General features: G+C 39.9%; 1 protein-coding gene and 1 long non-coding RNA gene across 8 annotated transcripts in view; one reads left to right on the top strand and one right to left on the bottom strand.

Moving 5' to 3' along the window:
- SORBS2 (sorbin and SH3 domain containing 2) overlaps nucleotides 1–3,287 on the top strand; it is a 277,647-nt gene extending 274,360 nt beyond the window's left edge. For all 6 annotated transcript variants that reach the window (XM_027776584.1, XM_014592382.2, XM_027776585.1 and 3 more), the window contains one exon: nucleotides 1,399–3,287. In XM_027776584.1, coding sequence (XP_027632385.1) covers nucleotides 1,399–1,460 — 62 coding nt within the window. In that variant the 3' untranslated portion in view covers nucleotides 1,461–3,287. The remainder of the gene's footprint in view (nucleotides 1–1,398) is intronic.
- The window catches only part of LOC102484256 (uncharacterized), a 40,531-nt gene extending 16,062 nt beyond the window's left edge, over nucleotides 1–24,469 (bottom strand). Inside the window, exons 1-4 of one of the 2 annotated variants that reach the window (XR_001371294.1) lie at nucleotides 24,307–24,469; nucleotides 23,571–23,602; nucleotides 10,947–11,052; nucleotides 8,140–8,277 (exon numbers count right to left, since the gene is read on the bottom strand). This is a non-coding gene — a long non-coding RNA (uncharacterized LOC102484256). Of the gene's footprint in view, nucleotides 1–8,139; nucleotides 8,278–10,946; nucleotides 11,053–23,570; nucleotides 23,603–24,306 lie in introns of those variants that run through there. The other variant, XR_336284.2, reaches the window with a different exon arrangement.
- Nucleotides 24,470–24,706: the final 237 nt, after the last annotated feature.

Genomic DNA, 24,706 nt, shown 5'->3' with positions numbered 1-24,706 from the left:
GCCTGTGATTGTATTTATATGCATTTATATTAACCCTCATCTAGCAGAAAACTAAAATGGTTAAGCTATACTGGGAAAGAGAATAGCAGTCATGAAACCAAGATAATGAACTTCAGAGTGTAAATGAAAAGCAAAACTTTAGAGACTCACTTCGTTTAAACCAGAAATCCTAATGAAGAATTTAGTGCACCAACTTTTACACGAGTTTCTGGGGAACTACATTATTTGAAACCAAAGGCAATCATAATGTTGGCCATTTGTGCATTTGGTTTCATTCACCATGTTAGAAATCATGCCCAGTGATAAAACCCCCAACCACAAATAATGGATAATTCTCTTTATTTTCTTTAGTGACTTTGTAAACGGTCCAGAATGTCCATATTGAGGACATTGGCAGTGCCGTTTTCAAATGAACAGTGTAGCACTGAGCATGCTCTTCTACAAGATATTTTTAAATGGGGTTTGGGGCCAGCTCCACAGCCTACCATCTAAGGAAGCCCTGTCCCACATGGCTGACTATACAGCACAAATCCTAGCCTCAGTGCTCAAAAAACACGCCAGGCATGTGTTCATGCATGTTCCAAATACCAACAGGATGGAGAAATGGAGAAGAGATTGAGGCATGATCACACCCCATAGGTGGGGGTGGGGGTGCTTTCTTCCTCTCTTTCTCTCTCTGGTGAGTGCATGTGCCCTCTGGCACATCAAATAAATAATAGGAAGGAAGGAAGGAAGGAAGGGAGGAAGGAAGGAAGGAAGGAAGAGAGAGAGAGAGAGAAAGGAAGGAAGGAAGGAAGGAAGGGAGGAAGGAAGGAAGGAAGGAAGAGAGAGAGAGAGAGAAAGGAAGGAAGGAAGGAAGGAAGGGAGGAAGGAAGGAAGGAAGGAAGAGAGAGAGAGAGAGAAAGGAAGGAAGAAAGAAGAAAAGAAAATGGAAAAGAAAAAGAAAAAACTGGAGCTTTGACAATATTCCAGACAATACCTATATGGTACACCTGTGTTGAGAAGGCCTCCTGCCCAGACCCAAACCTTGCCGTCTTTCCCGTCATCCTTGTGTGATCACAGGCCTATTCCTCACTCTCTTTAGCAGCCTTGGTGACTGGATTCTAACACACCTCCTCAACAGCATCATCTTTCCTTTTAGATTGACAAGCTACTTCGTTTAGCCAGATATGAGGGTAGCACATTTGCCCTTCAGAGGCAATGGATATACATTGGGCAGGACAGACAAGACCACTCATTTCTTAGTCTCCTCCTCAAGCGAGTGAGTGTTCTTTTCCAAACCCTTCAATGCTTTCTCTCATAGTGACAGCTTACAAATACAGAGCAATCAAGCCCACAGGTAAAAAACAATCATTCTTTGTTGTTACCTCCCCTTTCATGTATCCCCTCTATTTTCAGGAACCTCAAGAAGAACCAAATTCTTTGGTACTTTTCCCGGAAATTATGTGAAGAGGCTGTGAATCACTCTCCCTTCTTATTTATGCTGCATTTCGGCAACACATCTACATAAACTTGCCTGAAACATCCCGCAGGTTCCCGTTGTCATGCCTTATGGTGTCCAACCCGCCATCACCATCCGCACCTGCCACCAAACCACCAGCAGAGTAACCACCGCTGAGAGCCTGGGGGAGACAGGGCAGACTGGCTTCCGCATGACAGTGCATGTTCCCGCGTGCTGCGCTGAGCTTTGCAAAGTCAGTATTTGAGATGAAAAAGAAAGTCGCTATCCTTAAAAAGAGTAAAAAAAATTTAGGCAAAAGAAAGAAAGTTCACCAGGAGGCTCTGTGGTCTCCTGGTCCTATGTCAACATTTCTGGAAGATGTTCTCCCCTCAGGCAACCAGAAGATTGTTTATTAGGACATGCTGTGGTTTGCATTTTCACATCCTGAGCTTGGCACTCTATTTTTCTTTCACGAGTTTGCCTAGTGTCCTGGTTTACACACTCTGACAACTGTACTTCAGCTATCGTTTGCCTGCACTTATATGTTGTAATAGGCACAGTGATTATAAAATCTAAAGCAAGAATAGGAAAGTAAATTTGAATGAGTATGACTTGGTTGATTGAATGTGAGTTTCCAAATAGGCGTCTTTTCCTGCAATTCCTTTTGTACTTTTTAGAAGTGCAAACAGTGAGTAAGAGCCTTTGGTTAATAATCATGAGAATACAAGAAGTTTAGCTAGACTCTGAAAAAAAAAAAAAAAACTATTGTGTTGTAAAGTTGCATTGCTATTTTATATTAAAATGTAATAATCAGCATTATGAACAATGAGCTCTTAGTGTTTTATTTATCTGATACAACTTAAATAAAAGCAGTGTTAGTGAGAGGTGCAAAGACTGATGCTAACATAGACACTTGAACGTATCTGTAAGCAATATCTGTAGGTAAGACTTCACTGTGTGTACACATATGCATTGAGATTGTATGAGAACATATCATCCGTATGATATGTCGTACATTTTATGGAAATGTAAGAGAATCCCACACATTATTTTATAGAAATAGAGTACTTCAGAGGCATCACAAGTATTAGAGCTGGTTTTAGCAAGGATTATGATCAATACATTTATTTTTACTACGATAATTATTTTTCTTCTATGGAACTCAGAATCCTGGCTACATTTGAGAACAGGAATATGTTGAGTCTGGTTTTTCCTGGTGTGTGTAAAGTTTTTCCTGGGAATAAATTAGGCACGTTGTAAAGACGATGTTAAATCATTCGGGTTATATTTTCTGCCTTGAGGCAGAAATGTATAAGATGATATTGGGATCTGAAAGATTTAATATGGTTAACAGTGCCTGATTTACACATGCCCCGAAAACTAGCTTTGTATTTCTTATGACTTTGCATAAGAACTCTTCATCTTTGGATCTCGAGCACCTTAGAGATAAAACTTTTTATGGCATTTCTTCCGTGGACAGTGATTGATCTTTTCACGATGTATGTAGAATTTAGTATTTTGTACATATGTTTGCTCTTGTTTTGTACAGACTATTTAGTTGTTGAGAAAATGGGGAAATTTCCTAATTTGGTCTTTATCCTGCACTTAAACTAAACTAAAACACTTTCAGCACATTATTCTTCATGCATCTCACAGGTCACAAGCCCCCCATTGGTAGTGTGAGTCTGTAAGAAGGCATTTATGCAAAACTTTATGATTTTAAAAGATCTTAGCAGCCAACCCAAAATGTACATAAATACTGATTACAGAGAAATTTCATTAGGAAGAAGATAAAGGAAAACATCATTGCATAGTTTACCTTAGTTACTGTTAAGTTCACAACCAGCTTTTATTTTAAAAGGCTTTGGGTTTGAAATGAAGTCAACTGCATGCAGCTTTGCTGATAAATGAATAACTCTCTCTGATGCCGTTTATGAGAAAAGACTTCAATATCTTTTGCCTGTGATATTTAAAAAAAAATTACTGTTTCTATTCTCTGTATCTGATTTTAAAAAGAAAAATATTCATACCTACCTTTCAGGTAATTGACTGAATTCTTATAAGCAAAGGTCATTGTGTTTTTGTGTTTTTCTTGAATAGACATCGAATAAATTTTGCTTGAAAGTATACATCAGTTTTCTTCTTGATATTGATCGTCACATAAATTGTGTCTTATTCCAGCTTGTTAGTTAAACTAAGAGAAAATGAATTTTCTCTGTGTTCTCAACACACAATGAAGAAATCATATATCACTATCAGCTCAGAGAAGAAATATTTTAAACCCACCAGCAAAGCTCATTTATTTGCTAAACACTCTTTGGCTAGAAATTACTCTTCAGCTAAACAATATATTTTAAAATATTTCTGTCTCAAAATAGCTATTTTTCCAAGGAGTTCATTACAAGAAACTGTAAGCATTTTCCCAGTTTACGTATCTTAACTCTTAAAATCATTCCCTTAAATAGCTTTAGCACCAGGCCAGCAAGTGGCGTGGTGATTAAGGCACTGGATTTCCACATAGCTGACCATGGTTCAGGTCTCAAACCCAGTGGTTTGAAAATCACTCCAGGCACATGTGTGTGCATGCCCAAAATCTCAATAGAAGGAAGAAGGGATTATGGCGTGGTCATTCACCCCAGGGGACGATTTCTCACTTTTCCTCTTGCTGTCTCTCTCTGTCTCTCTGAGGGGCACATGCACCCAATGGCAAAAAACTAAAAGATAATTTTTTGAGAGGTTTTTGCTATGGGGCATGAGCACTCACCAGAAAGAAAGAAAGCAAGAAATCACCTCCCCCCCCCAAGGGGATGGCCATACCGCAATCCCTTCTCCTCTTGGGATCTTGAGCATGCACGCACATGCACCTGGTGTGAGTTTAAGCCACTGGGTCCAGGACTCCCACCTGGTCGGCTGCATGGGAGTTCAGCGACATAGCCATTATGCTAACTGCTGGACCCAAAGATAATAACTTTTAAAAAGCTTCAACACCATCGGCATGGCAGCCTCTATAAATACCCACAAGCTTTCAATGAATTTTAAGTTATGTGCGGCAGTAGGATCACTCCTTTCTCTCACAAATAGTAAAACACTAGCTTTCCTACTTGAATCCTGTTCAATATACCTTAATTTCTTCTGGCTCTATGTGCTTCAATCCTTTCCAATATCTGTCTCTCAAATATTCAAAAACATGGATGTTCCTCTTTGGGCACCTCAATGATCAGAAATGTCATTAAGGGGAATATCCTTTGTGTGAAGAAAATACCCTCTAATATTCTTTTGGTCCTGCTTTTTTCCAAGCATTTATGGGTAATTTAACCAGGTGCATCTAAATCTGGTGAAATTATAGATTTTAGTTTTCCTACTCAGTTGCTTCCCATTGCTCTCTTCAAGTGAATCTGTTGCCAAATGATGATCCCTAAAACTACGAATCTGGAATTTCACTTTATTTTTTAGTGAGAGAGAGGGAGATACAGCACCCAATGGGTCTCAATGCCAAGATCCACCCCTCGCCTCAGCCAGCCATGGCTCACACGTGCCTCGTGTGCTCAGGAGGTCTCTGGCTACCAACCCACAGCCTTCCCATCTGCCTCACAACGTAACATATTTTGTAACTGCACCACCACCCAGCTCCTAAATCTAATATTTTTAATATAGATGCATGGAAATATAGATGTTCTTGTCCCCTAAGAATTAATCATTGGTGCTTCCCCCTAACATCTACTGAGGTGCAGCAGCAGCCTCATAAAAGCACTGAGCTAGGGAATCCCCAAACAGCTCTGTGGTTTCCGCAGACTCCACCACAGCCATCCAGGTACTTCTTGGGGTCCTGAACAGTACGGCCCTTCTGCCATGTTTCCTTAAGCAGCTTCCAGGATTCTGGGTAGGATGCTGAATTATTTTTTGCTTCAAAATTGTTTAATGTTTAGTAACCCATTTTATTTCATTTTATGTTAATGCACGCTGATCATGACACACCAAAAAATTACTTAATGCATCTTATTTATGCCACTGACCACCAACTTGGCAGTTGAAGTAGGCTCCGTTGTCATAAACATAACACAGTGATGCTCACAAAGCACTGTACATCCACCAGTTTCTACCTGCTAGGAACTTACCCTCTGTGCACTAGCATCTAGCCAATAATAAGAGACCTTTTGAATTTATGTGCCAAGTTTTAATCCCTCCTTTGGCTACACCATGTAGCCTGTCCATTTCTCGATCAAAAGCAGAAAGAACCAGTTTGAGTAACTGTTTCTGTAATCATTCAGTCCTTGACCTCTCTTTGCAGGTGGTTGATTTGTATGGCCTGATCGTTTATTTCTACAGTTTTAGATTTTAGCCATAAAAGGAAACATGTTTATTTTACATAAGTTTTTTTTTTTTTTCATCCATGAGCAGGAAAAACAGAGAAAAAGAAATAAGTGCTATGATCCACACCCAGCCTCAGCCAGCCGTAGATGATGGGTATGGGCATGCCCAGAGTACTCAAGGAGGTCTCCAAATGTGAGCCAGGAACCCTCCCGGGAATCAGCCTCACAGCACACTGTCCTCACAGCCTCATAGCCTCAGTGCACCAACTCCCCAAGGGAGATATTCTATAAAGAACCATTTCATCAAATAAGACCAAGACCTCCCAGCTTTCAAGTGCTTGTTCATTTCAAGGTTTAATTACTTCACCCCTTTCTCCAGATCATAGCTCTCCAACAGTTGGGTATATTTCCATTATGAGTTCTGATTATTTATTCATCATTAATGATTATGGTTAGAGCACAAGCAGAGATTGGCAACCCATGTCCTGTGGGCCAAATTTAGTCCACTACCTACTTTCATGTGGCCAAGTTAAGAGTAATTTGTACAGATGAATATTGGCAGCCAATTTGATGACAAAGAAATACTAACTTTGAACCTCACTTATGTAAAATATCTGCCTTAAAGAATTCCTTTCTTTTCATTAGTAGGTCTACCTTGGAAAAAGCAAGAATATTCTATGATCATGATTATATTTTACATTTAATCAATAAAAATTGGTGGAAATGTGTTTTCTCTTTGTTAGGTAAGAATGTACCTAATAGCCTCAATTTTGCTTGCAGGCCCATAAAACCTAAAATATTTACTCCTCATCCCTTTACAGAAAAAGTTTGTGAACCTTTGTCCTATGATGTCAGCAATCACCTGAAAAGCGATCAGAGAAAAAGAAATGTTGAATTCTTGCTATAAGTCAGGCTGTTATGTGTATTCTGGGTCTTTATCCTCATAATAAATCTAGGAAGCCAAGGCTCTGAGAGATTAAATAATTATCTATACATGTAAGGCATTATACATGATACATGATGGAAATTGGACTCAGAATCTGGTGTATCTACCTCCCAAGCCTGCACTTTTTCTTATAAACCATTCAGGCTTGGTGCCAGACACATGGTTGTTCAAACTGTGCTCAGCTAAACAGCTACACCCATCCATCTCCTTCTCTCGCCACTGTTCCCACAAACTCGATCACGAACAGCCACCCACTCGTAACAGCATCTTACTATGTGCAAGATGACGAGAAAGAGGAATATGCCCAATCTAGCATGATAGTGTTTCCCTGAGGAATGCTAATCCTGGTTTCTAAAAGTCCACAGTAACCAGTGAAGATGTCATTTCAATTCCTGATGGGTTATAACTCAGCATGAACCCACCCGTCTGTGAGCTTTAATTCAGTCATGCACCAGACGCCCTTTCCAGTGAGCCCGCCGGGCAGCAGGTGGTGCTTCTGGGAAGTGCATTGTTGAGCCGCTTGGAGACAAGCAAGCCCAGTGTGCTCTAGGAACACAATGTGCTAACTGGACGGCTTTCACAAAGTCCCAGGATGCACCAGCCATTCTCTGCTGCTTGACTTGTTAGGTGACCCAGAGCCTTCTTAGCTCACTGCTAAATTCAGCCGCTCTGTAGCTCAGGAAAGTTCCATCTGAGCTCATACACATACATATATCTTGACCCAAAAAACTTCCAGTACAAGACAGAAATCTGCCTAGTGATTCTTCACCTGTCCCTTTGGGGTTTCTGGTTTCATCCCTTTCCCTAAAATACGATGGTGATTCAGTTGTCCCTGTGTCTTCCAAAAATAAGTGCCATTTCAAATAAAACTCTCGTTACCATTAATAACATCAGTGGACAGGAGCCAAATCTTGCACCCATATTGCAGAATATTTGAGAATGACTTTACAATGTTTCTCTTCTTTCATTACACAGGCAATAGATGTTCATTGTATGACAAAGTAAAAATATTGATAAGCAAAAGCAAATAAATGTAGGTTCCCAAAGAGTCTCATTTAGGGTAAGGGTTCCACTTTGGAACATACCCTCCCACAGTATTGTTCTGTACATGCATATCAGTGCATTGCAGGGGAGGACAGTGTAGGCAAAAATAAGATTATATTGAATATAAACTATTTTATTACGTATACCTACTCTTGAGCAGAACTCTGAAATAAAGTAAATAAATCATATTTTCAAATCAACTTGGTATTACCAAGACCTATAAAAAGAATGAGAAAAGGTCAATCCCCAGGATGTCAAAATGCAATTATATCAAAATCATGAGGCAAGAATTACAGAATTAGGGGCCAGATAGTAGTGCAGAGGTAAGACAGGACACTCTGTGGGGCAATTCACATGAGAAGGTTCCTGGTTCAAGGTCAGAGACTTCCATGAGTATTCTGGGCACACATATGTCCAAAATCCAGAGCTGGCAGAAGCTGGGGGTGGGTCACAGCATCAGTGCCCTGCTGGGGTAGCTCATCTTTCACTCTCTCTTTCTTTCTTCCTCTCTCTTGCTCATGGAATATATAAATGAACTTTAAAAAAAAAAAAAAAAGAAAAAGAAGAATTACAGAATTACCTACCAGGCTAGGAAATTGATTAAAATATGAGGAATTGGTAGAAAAAGGAAAGAAAAAACTAAAAGGTGAAAAAGAAAAAGTATTTATCATCCCCCTGCCATAAGCCATGCATCACATACATCAGGCATCTTCACAGCTGAAGAGTAGCTGAAGGAAGAGAGAAGTTCAATTAAGAAATGTATGAACTGGACCAGCAGGTGGAGGGGCGTTTAAGGCAGCTGGACCTCACATGACTGAGTGATTCGAGCCCCAGATCTAGTGGCTTGAAAATCACGCTGAGTACACGTGAGTGTATGCCCAAAATCCCTAGAGGAGAATGGAAGAGAAGGGATTGTGGGATGGTCATCTCCTCTAATGTGTGATTTCTCTCTCTCTCTCCTCTCTCTCTCTCTCTCTCTCTCTCTCTAGCATATATGATCTATAGAAAACTGTTAAAGCAAGAAAGAGAGAAATGTGTGAACTTCAGAGTCATTGGCTGTAATATCTAAGCCATCCTAGGGATTGGTAAAGTACCTAATTTTTGAACCCAAACTTAAAGAACAAATTATACATAATTTTGAAAGTAAATATTTTTCCAAAAAGTTAGATCTAAAATATTTTTATAATGTACTAGCACAGTGCTTCTTATCTTGAGGTGATTTTGTCCCTCCCCCAGGGGGCAATTGGCAACGTATGGACACCTCTGGGCCTGACAGAATGAGGAGGTACTCAGCTGTGTCATCTGATGTGTAGAGACCAGGGAAACTGTGAACTTTCCACAATATCCAGGACAACTGACAACCAAGAATTTATCCAGCCCAGCTGCCGAGAGGTGGTGCAATGGTGCCATGGTCAGGCCCACAGGGGCGGGGTCCTGGGTTCAGATCCCAGGATGCCCATGAGCACACTGGGTGCATGCGTGCTGTGATACAGGTTTCCAAGACTTGGAGGATCATGGTGTGGGAGCCCTGTAAGGGATGCCTGTCTCTCTGTATCTCTCATCTCTCTCTCAGAGGACGAAATGGATAATCTTATAAGGAACAAAGGGGAATTTTCCAGCCCAAAATGTCTATCTTGTCGTGGTTCAAAAGCCCTGCCTGGGATAACTCATACTACTTAGGAGAGTCATATCATACATCATTTTAGAAAAGACTTTTTTAAAATCCAGAATTAAAGACTTGACAGCCAAACCTTAAAGTCTCTATCTTCCACCCTGTGAGGGGTTAATATAGATCCTTTGGCAGAGACATCGGGATCCCAAAAATTTGACAGGAAGACCAGAGTACATTTCAGAAGGAGGAAGTTCATCAGTGAGGCACAATGAGGTGCAAAAATAGATGAGTGCTTCTGAATGAACAGCAGTCTCCGGGAAAGGTCTCTGGGCAAAATAGCCACAGTAAAAGCATCTGTGACAGAGGTTCAGGCCAGCCTGGAGGAGAGCGGCCATTCTCTCTGTGGTGATCTCAGCGACCATGTAGTACAAAGCATGTGATGTACAATGAGTTCAGCTATTGGTAAGCTGGCCATGCATAGGCTGGACAGACTCCGCTTCCTTCCAGAAGACACACAGACCACAGGAGGTTCACTACAAGGCTAGGTTGAGATCTCAGTAAGAACGTCAATGATGCTCCCTCATCAGACTTAATTTAGGGAGTCTGTAATCACACACACCATCTGTAATAGATTTGTTCCTGTGTTCCTAGTGGACAAACGAGTGGGAATATTCTCCTCTCCAATCAACGCTATAGTAACAGTGACTGTTATATACAAAAGCGAGAGCTCAAGTTCAGTCCTTGCTATGGCCTGTATTGAGTCTCCCCCGAAATTTGTACCACAAAGTCCTAACCCTAAGCACCACATTTGGAGAGCAGGTCTTTAAAGAAGCAGTTAAAGTATTGGGTTGTCAGAAAAGTCACGCCGTATTTTTTTCTATGTTTTCCTCTGAAAAAAATGTGTCATAACTTTTCTGATGAGCCAATATAATGAGTTATAGGATGGGTCCTAAGTTAGTATGAGTGAAGTCCTCATAAGAAGAGATTAGGACACAGGCATGCACTGAGGAAAGACTGTGAAGACAGAAGATGGCTGGCTAGCTGTGAGCCAAGGCGAGAGGCCTTCAGAAGAAACCAAACCTTCTGGCACCTTGATCTCTGACTTTAGCCTCCAGGACTGTGGGAAAATGAGTTTCTATTGTTAAACTTGCTCCATCTGTGGCCCTTTGTTGTGGCAGCTCAAGCACTAACACAGCCCTTCCACTCTCTCTGCTCCTCAGTTCTCAGTGAATGTTAAATGCAGACAATCTACCTTGTTTCACAGGGTAATAATAACTGACACCCCTTCCAACTCCACCCTCAACTGGATTTGCATATGCCAACAAGCTATGGTAAGGGACAATTGGTGGGTAGTTCAGTTTATCCCTCTTCAGAGAGAAGATACCCTTTTCCCCTATACACACAAGTTCACATACACACACACACACAGAGAGAGAGAGAGAGAGAAAGAGAGAGCAACCGAACAAACAACAACTAGCAGTGTATTCAGTAATGCAGGAAAACAAATTCTAGATTCCTAGCATGTGAAAATTCAGCAAGCTGTTTGCACTCATTGTTAATTACACACAAACTTGCACAGACCGGGTAATTTACCTTCAGTGCAACCTCCAGTGGAAGCTATAGATGCATCGATAGCGATAGAGCCTCCACAAGGAGGTAAATCCATCTCTCTGGTTCTTTCTCCAGTGTCTTTACGTGTCTGCACATGAATGAGAGCCAGGTGAGTACTTCTAGTGAATTTAGACTGTTCCATAATAAAATGCTTCATGGAGTCCTAGATCCTTGAATAACACTTTGCTGAATCTTGAGAACTTAAGAGTGGGCATTGGAGCACTACCTCCCTTTGATGAATTCACTGAACTCATTATGGTGACTGCAGCATCTGTTTAAGGTCTATCATAACGCTATCCAAAGCCTATTTCTGGATTATTATCCTGTCAATCCTTTAGAACTCTCGGTCCTCAAGTGTCTTATCAACAACAGAAATTTATTTCTCACAATTCTGGAGGCTGGGAAATCCAAGATCTAGGTGCCAGCAGATTTGATGTTCAATGAGGGCTCAATTCCTCATGGAAAGCCATTTTTCACTGTGTCCCCTACTTGGCGGAAGGGGAAGAGAGCTTGCTGAGGCCTTTTTTATTGGCTTTTCAGAAAAGTCAAGATTTTTGTTTTTTGGGTTTTCTTAGACAAAAATGCATCATGACTTTTCCAACGACTCAATATAAGGGTACTAATCCCATTCCTGAGAACTCTGCTCTCATGAGCTAATAAATTCCCAAAGACCTCACCTCCTAATACCTGCATAATAGTAGTTGAGATTTAACTTGCAAATTGGGGGGTAGGGGGATGCAAAAGTCCAAGTATAGCAGCAAGTTTTGCAAGGGTTGCCTCCATGGTGAAAACACCCTCAGTGAGAGGCACAGCTGGTGTCTAAATTATAACTGTGCAACTTAGAAAGGATGAGCTTCAGAGGCACAAAACCTACAGAAAATAGACACGGGGAGCTCTTCAAACAAGGCCTCAGGCAATCCGACTGCTGTAAGATCTCTAGTAGGCACCTCCCACAAGACCAGATTGTTTGTTTTACTCTGTTTCACCAGATGTTCTCAATCGTTGGCTTAAAGAAGCCATCTCTAATGCACGCTCAGAAGAGCCTCCAAAGAAATTGTCAACAGTCTGCTAACTCAATTGACTGTGTTTGCCAATGAGTATATAAATACTCAAATATATTTTACGGGAAGTGCTAAAATATGAAAAATAAATGAAAGTAATTTCGAAGTTTGTTAGTTGAGTAATCATGAAATATCAGTGTTCTTTACCAGGCACAAATATAGATAAGGCATGATGGAGTATAGATTCAAGAATGTATAGATAAGACTCATCCTGGGGAAGTCCCCTTGAACAAAATGGCAAGGAATCGGCATGCCATTATTGATGACTCACTGACTATTCTTTAATCACGTCAAATAAAATTGGTCTCAGAATTAGATTGGCATAAATATTCCTTATATTGGGTCTATAATTCAATGCCAACCAGAAGTTGTTTGTCGCTGTCATTGCCCAAAGACATGAGCCAGTATCTGAACCAGTGCCACTGTTTTTTTTTTTCTACAGAAGAGCTTTGATATATGGAACAGGATATCAAGACCAAAATTGCATTCATGTTTGGCATTCAAGGCATTCTGGCTTGACAATCTGAATGCCACCAACATCTCAACTAAGTGCCTCTGGGGGCTGGGGCCCAGAGTTTTTGACACATTAAGACATGACTCTTTTTGCCAATTCCACTGAGTTCATCTTAGTGACTCACTATCGTTAGTGAGTTTAACTCAAAGCAAAAGAAAACATACTGACATCAAGTTATTCAGAACCTGTTATGTTACTAAAGACCAGACCAGTAACATGAGATTAGCCTACTTTTCAAACAAGAATGGCCCCATCAAAGGCTGTCCCTGTGAAAACTAACCAGTTATTAGACCATTTATCAAGGTTGCTGATAACATAGGCTTCTCCCTAGAATTATTGGCATTCTTCTCCTTAAGTTTCAGCCAAGAAATCTAGATTCTGTCAGACACAAACGAGTTTCTGTCAGACACAAACTACCAATTTATCTTTGCTCTACTCCCTAAGAAAAAATACTATCATTATTTGATCAAAGCAGTTATAACAAGGTCTCTGGCATATCGTCTTTTCTCTCTCCCTTACTCTCTCTCTCTCTCTTTCTCTCTCTCTCTCCATGACTCTGCTAGTGGAGAAATCACAAAATGTTTATGAATTATGAGCTCAGTGTTATCTAGACCTCCCACCCACCCAACATCCCTCACCATACACATGCACACTCACACACTTAGGCCTTTGGTCAGTTGTCAGATGATATGACAAAAAGCTTAGCAGACATCTGCTCTTGGATTAATGGGCATGGTATTTCTTTCACTATCAAAGATAAATTGCTAGACAGCTGTATTAAAAACCACAGCACACTTCTCAACACTGATGATGCATAGAAGATATGACCTATTTCCCAAATGGGGTCATGAATAATATTTCTACTTCAGAAGCCATTTTTCTCCCTGCAAAAATAGATTTAGAGTAATAACAAGGACTGCAGTGTCAATTTCAAATCCAAAAATGTCTAAGCCTCCTTTTAACTGTGGATGGATACTGATGATGATGTATTATTTGAGGATTGTTCTGGAATTCAGAGTTTACAAAAAGATAGCACATAAAAGAGTGAATGCCTTATTTTGCCAATGCAACCCCCATAAATAATCTGACAAGCACGTGTTTCAAACTCAGGCGTATTTACGTTCCTAAGTTGCCCTGAATTGGCGTCAACCCCAATGGGCTTGTAAAATGGGTATAACAAATGAACGTCACATAATGTTTGTCTGAGTAGTAAATGAGATAAAAAATACAAACATCCTAACATAGTTGGCACTGCATAAAGGATGATTCCCTCCCCTTCTATTCTCTTTGAAGTTACCACTTTGGCTGACTCTAACTAGCATCAAACATTTTAATTTACTTGTAAAATACTCATTTTGGCTGTATTGTCAAATTTGATAGGTCCAGATGTTTGAAGAAGACAATCAGAATGTGGCATTAAAGATACATTGTAATTCAACAAGATTTTTTTAAAAGCAGATATTATATTGCATAAAACAAGCATGGTTATTTTTCACCATAAACTCATCAGTTTTTAAGAAGGAAATGACATAAAAATACTTAGAAGCCAAAACTTGAAAAGGAACAGAACAGAAAAACTAGATAAAACAAGCATAACTAGACAAAATCTATTTTGATAGCTCCCCCATAGAAACCTAGTCTATGAAAGGCTACAGGCCCCCTGCCAGGGCTGAGTGGTGACCAGATTAGAAGTCTAGAGCCTGATGGTACAGAGCCTGCATTCCGTCTTCATACGATCTGTGACAATGAGAAAGTTACTAGAATGTCCAGAACGTCAATGTCCTCAGTAGTGAAATGAAGAAAACGAATTCAGTCATTGACATCCTTCCATTTCGAAACTTCCCATGAAGGTTTTTGTTTTGTTTTGTTTTGTTTTTAAAACATGGTTTTGCCATGTCACAATCTTCCTGCCTCAACCTCTTAGCTGGGATTGCAAGTGTGAGCTACTGTGCTTGGTGTTTAAGTTGAACCAGGAATTGAACTCAGGCCTCCCATGTGGTCCCAGCCTGCAGAGCACAGTGTCTTAGCAATACACCAACACAACTGGATCTATCCATGAGCTCTTGATAGAGCATAGTTCAAGAAAAATATCAACAGACTGAGTGAGAAATGGGACATGACTCTCAAAGAAATAGAAATTCATAAAAACTGGCTATGAGGTTAGAATCCTTCAATGGGGTGAGAACAGGAATTAGGGGCCAGAGACCAGGTGTGCACTCAGTCTCCAACATGAGTGGACTCAGTGGAATACAGGAGACAGCAAAGGATGTGAAGAGACCATTTCTTTAAAAATGTAAAGAAGCAGCCAGCAGATGGCATGGAGGCTAACACAGTTAGATCCCACATAACCAACTTCACGGTTCAAGTCCCAGATCTTGTAGCTTGATAAACATGCAGGGCGTGTGTGCTTATGTGCCCAAAATCCCAAGAGGAGGAAGGAGGGGAAGGGATTGTGGTGTAGCTATGCCCTCTGCCTCTCTCTGGTGAGCACACATGCCCTACAGCAAATTTAATAAAATAAATAAATAAAGACAAAGGAAACATAGAACTAATAACCATATGAGTCATCATCCAACCCCTGGAATCCAAAATAAATTAGTCTTTCAGCTAGCAAATTAGCAACAATGCAAAAATGTGTCTCCATTTGGTTTTTGTGGGAATGCAAGTGGATAAAATTTGGGGTATGACAATTTGATGATTCATAACAAAATTTTTGTAGTATTGCATATGCATTGACCCAGCAATGTGATTTCTACATATTTATTCTAAGAAAATAATTATAAATATGTTCAGATATTTAGCTATAAATTTATGTATTCCCAGGTTATTTCTGACATCAAGAAAGTATAAAAAAAAATCAATATCTAAAATAGGTATTTAAATGTTATTTATCTAATAAAGAAATTGTGGCACATTTTATTGTGAAATATCATGCAATTGTTCTTAAAGGCAAAATGTATATTTTTATGAAGTACATATAGTATGGCCCTAGAATATAAGTAGGTGTGTGTGAGTGTGTGGGTGTGAGTGTGTGGGTGTATGTGTAGGCATCACCTAAACCAAATTCAAATATACTAGGCTGGCCATATGGACGGTCCAATTTTATAAGTCACAAAGAGTAAAACACCCGTAATTTCATAGGGTTCAATCTAATAAATGAATTCATACACAATGAACTAAGACGAACAATATTCACAACAATGGCCATCTCATCAGTGATTATAAATACTTATAGTTTTCAAATGTTTTATCATTATAATGGATATCTTTTTGTATTAAAAAAGTTGGAGTGAGGTCAAATAGTTCATTTATTCATACATGTAAGTCAAATAAGCTCAAAATATATTATTTTTAATGAGACTATATGTACAGATAACCTACAGTAGTATATGTATAGTCCATATATACTATATAAAACAGACATATATATACATATATTATTATATATATATTAAATTAGCCAAATGTCTAATCCTGTTTCATAATCCAATCCAAAGGTTTATGTGTTCACATTAGGGTAATTGCTTATCAGGATAAAAATTCTCAGTCTTTCAGACCAGGCTTCTCATGCTTCCTTCTCAGAACAGTTCCTGGGTGAATTAAGGAGAGTCTAACATCTTTATGGTGGTGGGAAAAATCTGGGCTCCAGAGCATGCTGTCCTCTACCTCTTCTGGTCTCTAGGGCTTGTCCCTTGTGCCCTGTGTATCTCCTGGCCTTCAAGGCTGGAATCTGAGGCCAATGTAACTGGCAATCTGATCTCCCTTGGTTTGGTCAGGATTAGCACCTCCTGCTGACTCAGCTCCTCTTAGCTCCTGCAGGCTGCAGAGCCCTGGGTATGTGCCATGCCCTTCCTCCAGCTCTGGCCCAGCGGTCCTCCCAGGCTCTGCCGTGGCTGCCCTCACCTTGCCGTCAAGTGAGTCATTGTAGATGCTTCCCTCTCAACCCCATCTCCATCATATAGAACACAAGGGCAGCCTGGAACGCTAGATAGAGCCCAGTGCCCCTTTTGCCTGGTCACAGGACTCTCACTTGGCTATGCTCAAGGTCCTAATTTCTCTTGAAGGTAATTCACCTTAAAGCACACACTTCCAGGGCCAGTAGGTGGCACGGAGGTTAAGGCACTAGCTCCCACATAGCCAACTGTGCCTTTGAAGTCCTGGACCCCACAGCACAAAAATCACACCAGACACATGTGTAGGTGTGCCCAAAATCCAAGAGGAGACTGGAGGAGAGGGGACTGCAGCGTGGCCATTTCCCTGGGAGTGATTTCTCACTTTCTCTGTCTCTCTCTGATGAGCACATGTGCCCTATAACAAAAACAAACAAACAAACAAACGCCACACACCTCCAGAGAGGAAATGTAGAAGCACTTCTCTCTCATCCTTCCTCTCCTTCTCCACCCTTCTCTCATGCCCCAGGACTAGAAGATAGTCAGGCTTTCATTTCACTTCTATTAATACTATATCCGACCTCCTTCCTCCCTAGTCCAGCCAGATATGGAGGGTCTCTTCTCAGCAGTGTGAGAAAAACTCTCTGATGTGAGTCCTTTATGATGTTATTAATTTAATAAAGAGGTGGAAGAATCCTTTCTCAAATATCTGAGTCACAGACTATTAATATTGAATATTACCTTGATTTATCTTACAAAAAATTATGCTATTTAGATGAATGCCAACGGCAGAAGAGACAACATGTTTTTATTCAAAACATAAAAAATAACACTTTTCTCCATTATAAAGTTATTTAAGAAAAAGAGCCAGCCTAAACTGTGTATCTCACTAAAGCAAGAAGATGCCAGAGAGAATAAGGTCTTAATCTGAGACTTTAGGATGTTGAAGCTTAACAAAGAGAATTAAGAGAAACCGGGGCAAGATACAGAGAAAATTTAAGAGAAGAAAATGAGAACATCACGCGTAGTTTTATTCAAAGTATTTGGTATGTCTCTGAGCACTAAAGTTGCTTCAGAGAGAGACTACTATACCTGCCATGAGCGTAAAACTTATAGGAAACCAAGATAATAATCAAGACTCCAATGTCTATAGTTTATTTTTGTGCCATCTGTGTTCCAGAAAAGATTTCAAGCAGCTAACAGAGATCGTTGCCACTCAGTAAGAAAAGCAGACAGTAAATAATTAAGAAGTGTCGTGAAAAAGAACAGGTCTTCTAAAAAGAATACCCAGTAGTTTTAAAAACATAGACACATGCTCAAAATCCGAATAGGATGAAGATATAGAAAAAATGCAGCATGATCAGGCTATTTGAGAGTACTTACTAGTTTTCTCTTTCTAACTAACACATACACCCTTTGACAAGAAAGAAAAAAAAAAAAAAAGGAAAGAGAGACACTTAGAAGGAAACAATTGTCTAATCAGAGTTAAACATGGTGGAAAAGTGGCCTGGATAGCAGTTAACTTTAGTAGTAGCTTTAGATGATTCCAGAAGCTTCCAGAAGAGCAACAGGAATAGCAAAATGCCAATAGTGACCTTAGTCCAGGTAGAGGAAATGAGAGTCCAAACCAGGGCAGCAGTGGTGAGAATGCATGGGAGAGGCATCACAGAATAAAACCAGCAAGACTCAGCCCCTGGCTGGCTTTAGGGTTTGAAGAAAACAGTGTAGTCAGGGACCAGCAGTTAGTGTAATGGCTATGTTGCTGGACTCCCATGTAGTCATTGTGGTTCGAGTCCCGGACCCAGTGGCTTAAACTCACACCGGGCGCGTGTGAGTGCGTGCCCAAGATCCCGAGAGAAGAATGGAGGAGAAGGGATTGTGGTGTGGCCATCCCCCCTGGGGGGGGGGGGGTGATTTGTCGCTTTCTGTCTCTCTGTCTCTCTCTGTCTTTCTGGTGAGCACATGCGCCCTATAACATAAACCTCTAAAAAGAAAAAAAAAAAAAAAGTACAATCAGTGACTGTGAGGTTTAAACCAGACCAATTGAAGGAATAATAAAAATAGCATAAGAAATGGCTCTTTTTTTGTTGTTTCACTGTTAAAACGAATGATAGTGATTTGCTTTCTACATTCAAGTTTTCAGGTTTAACAATATAAACAGATCTAAAAGTAAAAATCTAAACTGTTTTACATTTTAAAACGTGTGCTGACTCTGTATAGTTCATGGTTGTAAGACCTACAGTGTGTATGTTTTCTAAAGGCACCCCGATTTAGAAAATAATGTTTATCATCTATCTTCAAAGCATGAAAGAAATGAAAAGGTAAAATACTTTCTTAAAAGGAGGTATTTGCATTTATACATGTCACCACACACTGGGTTCACATAGCCATGCACTGCTTTATTTGTGCATAGTTATCTAAGCACTTCTTCATGAAGTTTATTATTTTAGTAGAAACAATATGATGTGATATATAGACTATTTTCGAACATGGTACAAGATAAGGATATTTGGAAAATCAATGTTTTATTAAAATGATCAGATAGAGTGGACTTTACTCACCACTACTCATATAGGTAAAGAAAACAACAGTGTCCATTTTCTTTAGACAACTTTATTTATTCATTTATTTATTTACTTATTTATAAATACAGGGAGCATGCTCTCACCGGAGGTAGACAGTGAGGGGGAATATGAGAAATCACCCCCCAAGGGGGATGGCCACGTAGCAATCCTGTCTTCTAAATTCTCCTCTTGGGATTCTGTGCACACATGCGCACAAAGCTTGTGTGAGTTTCAGGCCACCATGTCTGGGACTCGAACTGTGATCAGCCATGTAGGAGTCCAGCACCTTAACCACCATGCCACCTGCTGCCCCCTAACCAATCTAATTCTTGCATGCTTATTCAGATATGATTCACACATCATATCCCTTTAAAATGTACCATCGAATGGGTTTTAGTACCATCACAGAATTGTACAACTATCACTGTGACCTAATTTTTAAACATTTTTAAGGGAGATTTTTGCTATAGGGCGTGTGCACTAGCAGAGAGACAGAGAAATAGAATACGAGAAATTCCCTCCCCACCTAGGAGAATATTTCTCACCACAATCCCAACTCCTCCAGTCTCATCTCTGGTTTTGGGGCACACACACATACACACACACACACCCAGCATGAGTTTTAAGCTGCTGGGTCCAGGACTCAAACCTCAGTCAACTACGTGGGAGTCCAGTGACGTAACCATTATGCCATCCACTGGTCCCGATTTTAGAACATTTTTATCACCCCAGAAAGAAACCCCATGCCCATTAGTAGTCCCTTGCCATTCTCCCTTCCACCCTGCTCCTGGCAAATACTGATCTACTTCTGTCTCTATGAATTCGCCTGCTCTAGATAGTTCATGCACATGAATCGCATACTATGTAGCCCAATAAACTGCCCCTATAAACTACCATCAGCTGGGCAGCAGTAAAAATTTGCTAGCTCAAATTGAGCAATCAATATTATGTCATATTTTTCCTGTCAAAGACAATCTAATTCTGGTAAACACTCACTAGGCTTGAAGTACACTCACTAACAGATTGTGTTTCCCCTGCCTTCTCCCTTCCCAAGTTAATCTAGGTATAGGGGAAACCTGAGGAGTCCCCCTGGCAACTGTGAGAGGTGAGCTGTCTTCTCTGCTGACTTCTATAGAGTGGTGGCCTGACAACCCTGGTCTCTGGAGCAATATCCCTCATGTACAACTGGCCCCAACTGGACTTATAGCATATGACAGCTTCCCCTGCTGCTGACACCTGAGCCCAACAGTGCCTCCAGCCATCAAGATCACTGTTCTTGGCGGACTCCCCTTACCAGTGCAGACTCTGCTAGCGCATAATCCTCTCAACACCTGTGTCCACTCTGAGGGTGGGCCTGGGCCTTTTATTTTTTCCACACTACTGAACACCCTGTATTTGTCACAGTGTCGAGTATATAAATAAGTATTCAATAATATCTTGGGGATGAGTGAGCGGATCCTTCAAAATTCTCCTCAGGTATTATCTCCTCCATGAATCCGTCATCAATGTGCTACTCTTCCCTCTGCTGCTTCCTCTGTGCTCCCTAAGGACATAATTTTGCCACTAAATGGAGCATTTGCTGGCTTACATTATAGCCCATTGTATATGTATCATCTTTCCTGTACTATGAAACCCACCTCTTCCTCCTTGCCCAGGTGGAACTTCCCAAGGCTGCCCTCAGTTCCTTACCATATAAATGATGTGCTCAATAAATATTAAAACTAACAGCAAGGTTTTTATTTCTAATTAATCAAATTTCTATTTTAAAATAATAGGCACATTTTATAACATAGTCAGTCTTCTGTTTGTGGGAATGTACGTCGTTCATTCCCAGTGTTTTGCTCTTCAGTCTGTTTTTAAATAAATGTGCCAAGATTGTGTGATCATCTGAGTTGGTAGAAAAGAAAGTTTATACTAGAAGTTTCTAGGGAAGAGGGCAGGAAGGAATAAGAAAGTATTACATTTACAAAATCACTTGCCAAAGATGAAAATGAGAGAAAAGATGTTGCCCACCAGAGGAGGAATTCCACTTTGAAAGCAGTGGAAAACTCTGTTTAATCAAGTTGTCTATGAACACAGCTGTGTCTCAGTTCAACTCTCTAATGAAAACAAAATCTATCCAATAGGAACTCCAATATTTCTTTTATTGGCATAATAATTGTACATATTGGTGGCATGCAATGTGGTTTTTTCAGCACAGTAATACAATGTGTAATGATCAAGTCAGGATGATTAACCTATTATCATCTCAAACATGTGTCATTAGTTTGAGTTGGGAACATTCAAAATCTCCTTTTTCAGTGAGGCTGAGATATACAGTGCATTGCTAACTATAGTTGCCCTACTTTACTATATAATACGAGTAATGGACTATAGAAAGAATCCCTAAAAGTATTCTCTAGAAATTGTTCCTCTTATCTAGCTATAATTCTTTCCAATAACCAACCTCTCTCTAGCCCTCCTCCCTCCCTTGCCTTCTCAGTCTCCAGTAACCACTATTCTAATCTCCACATCTACAAGGTCATCTTTTTTAGTTTCCACATAAAGAGTGAGAATATGTATTTCTCTTTCTGTGCCCAACTTACTTTCCTTAGTATGATATCCTCCAGACTCATTTATGTTGCTTCAGATGTTATGATTTTGTTCTTATTTATGGCTGAATAGTATTTCATTGTGCATACTGCCACATTTTCTTTACCCATTCTTCTGTTATGGACATTTAGGTTGTTTTCCTGTGTTGACTGTTGCAAAGAGTGCTTCATTAAACACTGGGGTGCAGGTATCTCTACAGTATACTAATTTCTTCTCCTTTGGATATATGTCTAGTAGTGGGATTGCTGGATCATATGGCAGAGAAACTCAAATATTTCAACACTTATAACTAGTAGATCCATAGGCTGCTGCCTTTTGTCTGTGGGTGGTTTCTGACAGTCTTTAGAATTTAGACTAAATAGCTAGTCCAGGCACTTCTGGGTTAAAGAGGAAAATCTGGAGTAATTATACTGAATTGGGAAATTTGGATTTGGATTACATACTGTGTTTTAAAAAAAATCAACATTAAATCTTTTAATGATTTTTGTTTTTTACGAAAGTTCTGTGTGTTTCTTCCAAAGACTTTCCAAGATTCTGTACACAAAACAGTATCTCTTAGAGAAGTCTTAGAAGAAAAGAGGAGAGGCAATCAAGATGCCCTCCCCTACTCAATCATTGAGGAAAACCTTCTCAGGTCAGGAAGTTAAGCCCAGAACTAGAACTGTTTTAATAAAAATGAAAAACAGGAGTTCAGGTGTTAAGAACCCCTAGGATCCCAATAGAGGAAGCATGGTGCAGTGCTTACACTGGCTAGTTCTGAACCAAACTTCCTGGACACAGACTACCGCTCTGCCATTTACTGAGTACCTTGGTCAAGTTATTTGAACTCCCTGCTTCATCCTAAGTCAGAATAATGACAGTACCTACCTGCTGGTGTTGCTTGAGTATTGAATGAGTTGACTGGTATGTGAAGAGCCCTTAGAAAAGTTCCAGAGCTGGTTCCCCATGTGTCATCCACAGTCGTCATCTGGCCCATCACCCATTTCAATTCTAACCTTGTGCTAGTTATTCTTGACCGAAGAAGACAAGATGCTCATCCCACCTCCACTAGGCTTTCTTTTCAGTAAGCATCGTTTCAGAACTTTCTCTTTCATCCCAGAAAACTTTTATAATTGTATATTGAAATGATAAAACGAAGAATCCAGATACCCACTTAGTATTATATTTGACGGAAAGACACCAATTTTTCTCTCTTCTTTGCATAATGCTTTTCCAAACTTCAGCCCACCACCTGCTCTAGGGCAACCACACCTAGAAAGGAGGAAATCCTCCCAAAGTGGCAAGGAAGATGAACATGAATGAATCTGCTCTTTGCTTCCCATTATTAATTTGTGACACTCCAGCTTCTGACCTAAAGGTCAAAGAATCTCGTTTTGAAAATGGATACAAATCGCACTGTTTTGACTCTTGTTAAGCAAAAGCTTTGAGAGCAAAGAAAAAAAAAAAAAAAGACCATGTCTCTTTACAGTCCTATCACGTTATAAAACACTGGTTGATTTCTGGAAATAAATTTGTCATTGAAAGCATGAGGCAAACACCTTTTTAGATTATTTCAAGCATTTTGTGAAAGAAAAATGCCACAAACAGTCTCAAAGGCCTTATTGTGAGCATTCGTGCTCAGAGGCTGCTAATTTCTGGCTTCCTTCCATCCTCCTCCTGCAAACACAACACCATATTTGTCTTTCAGCTGTCGCTATTTGTTAGGAGCCTATAAACAGAGAAGATTCTTTCTTAGCAACCACTGTGAAAAGTAGAGCCACCCCTCCTCCCTCCCTTCCCCCCTAAAAAAAAGGCTAAAATGAGGAAAGAAAGGAAAATGAACTGTACAGAGTTACTTGTGAAAGTCAAAATGACAATCCATTATGCAAAGTTCCAAAACTGCTGGCTGACTTTGGCTCAGAGCAAAAAAAAAAAAAAAAAAATTCTCAAGCAGCTTTCAGAAGCCAGCTGCCAACAGATTAAAAGGCGACTAGAAATGATCTCACCACCATTTGTAGACGTCTGGTCACATGGATATCTGCAAGATAACCAAGAATAATCTGGTTACGTTATTTGGTTTAGTTCTTTGGAAAATGCTTCTTGCTTCATCTTGCTATTTTTAGTCTTCAGCGTCCAATGCCATAGGAAATATCCCCAAGGCAGATCAAAGATACATGTTCATATACAACAGGTAAAAGTTCTGGAAACTAGAATCATCAAGAATTAGTAGCAGGAGATCAAAACATTAGAGAGGAGAGATGGTAAAAATAAATTAATTAATTAAAAAAATAAAAAAACAGACAAGAAGACCCCGCATTTGATAGAAAGTGGAAGAACATGGAAGATCTGTGGCTGAGTGAAGCAAGTCAGGCTATGAAAGAGAGACATTGTATGTCTCCACTTAACATATACTGTCTACACTCTGTGATAGAGACTGAAAGACTGGAGGACATAAAAGCATTGAAACTTGTTATGGACACTGGGGACAAAGGGGAAAGAAAGTGGGAGAGGGGAAGAGAGCAGGAAGGGAAATTTGGGAAAAAATGGAGAGGTAAGACATTTGTGGGACACAAATATGGTTTGTTGCCTGTCAATGATGTGTGTAGCAGTCTCAACTTGCCCGGTGTGTGGCATATATCATGTTGGGTAAAATCTCTCTACAATCTAAATGATGTATAGCAATTGACTACATAAATCATAATAAATAATAAAAAAGAATAAATAAATAAAAGAAAAACATACCTTTTCCGTTGACGGCTGCAGAACTTCTGACGGATGTCACATTTCTGAAAGAAATACAGAAACATGGTCCTATTTGTAAAGAAAGCACAAAACCTTGACCTTAACAAAGAATACTGCAGAGGATCCGTGGGAGTGCTTGTGGCCATTTAATCTTTCAGGAAGTTTAAAATGTTTCTGAACTTAAGTCAGTTCCCACTTGCCGGCCGGAGAACAACTAGTTTGGAAAACAGGACTCGTCGGCATAGAAACCTCAGGCATTGTGGTAACAAATCTCATTACAGTACGGGATTCGCTGGAGAAATATTGCGAAGAATTCTCAAGAGGAAAGGACAGGTTTGGTACAATTCTGTGAGGTCAAAGAGTTTGAAATCTAAAATTAGGATAACTAAAATATGCTAAG

Source organism: Tupaia chinensis, unplaced genomic scaffold (genome assembly GCF_000334495.1).
Source record: "Tupaia chinensis unplaced genomic scaffold, TupChi_1.0 Scaffold000685_1, whole genome shotgun sequence".
Lineage (NCBI taxonomy): Eukaryota > Metazoa > Chordata > Mammalia > Scandentia > Tupaiidae > Tupaia > Tupaia belangeri.
This window is presented reverse-complemented; position numbering and strand designations above follow the sequence as displayed.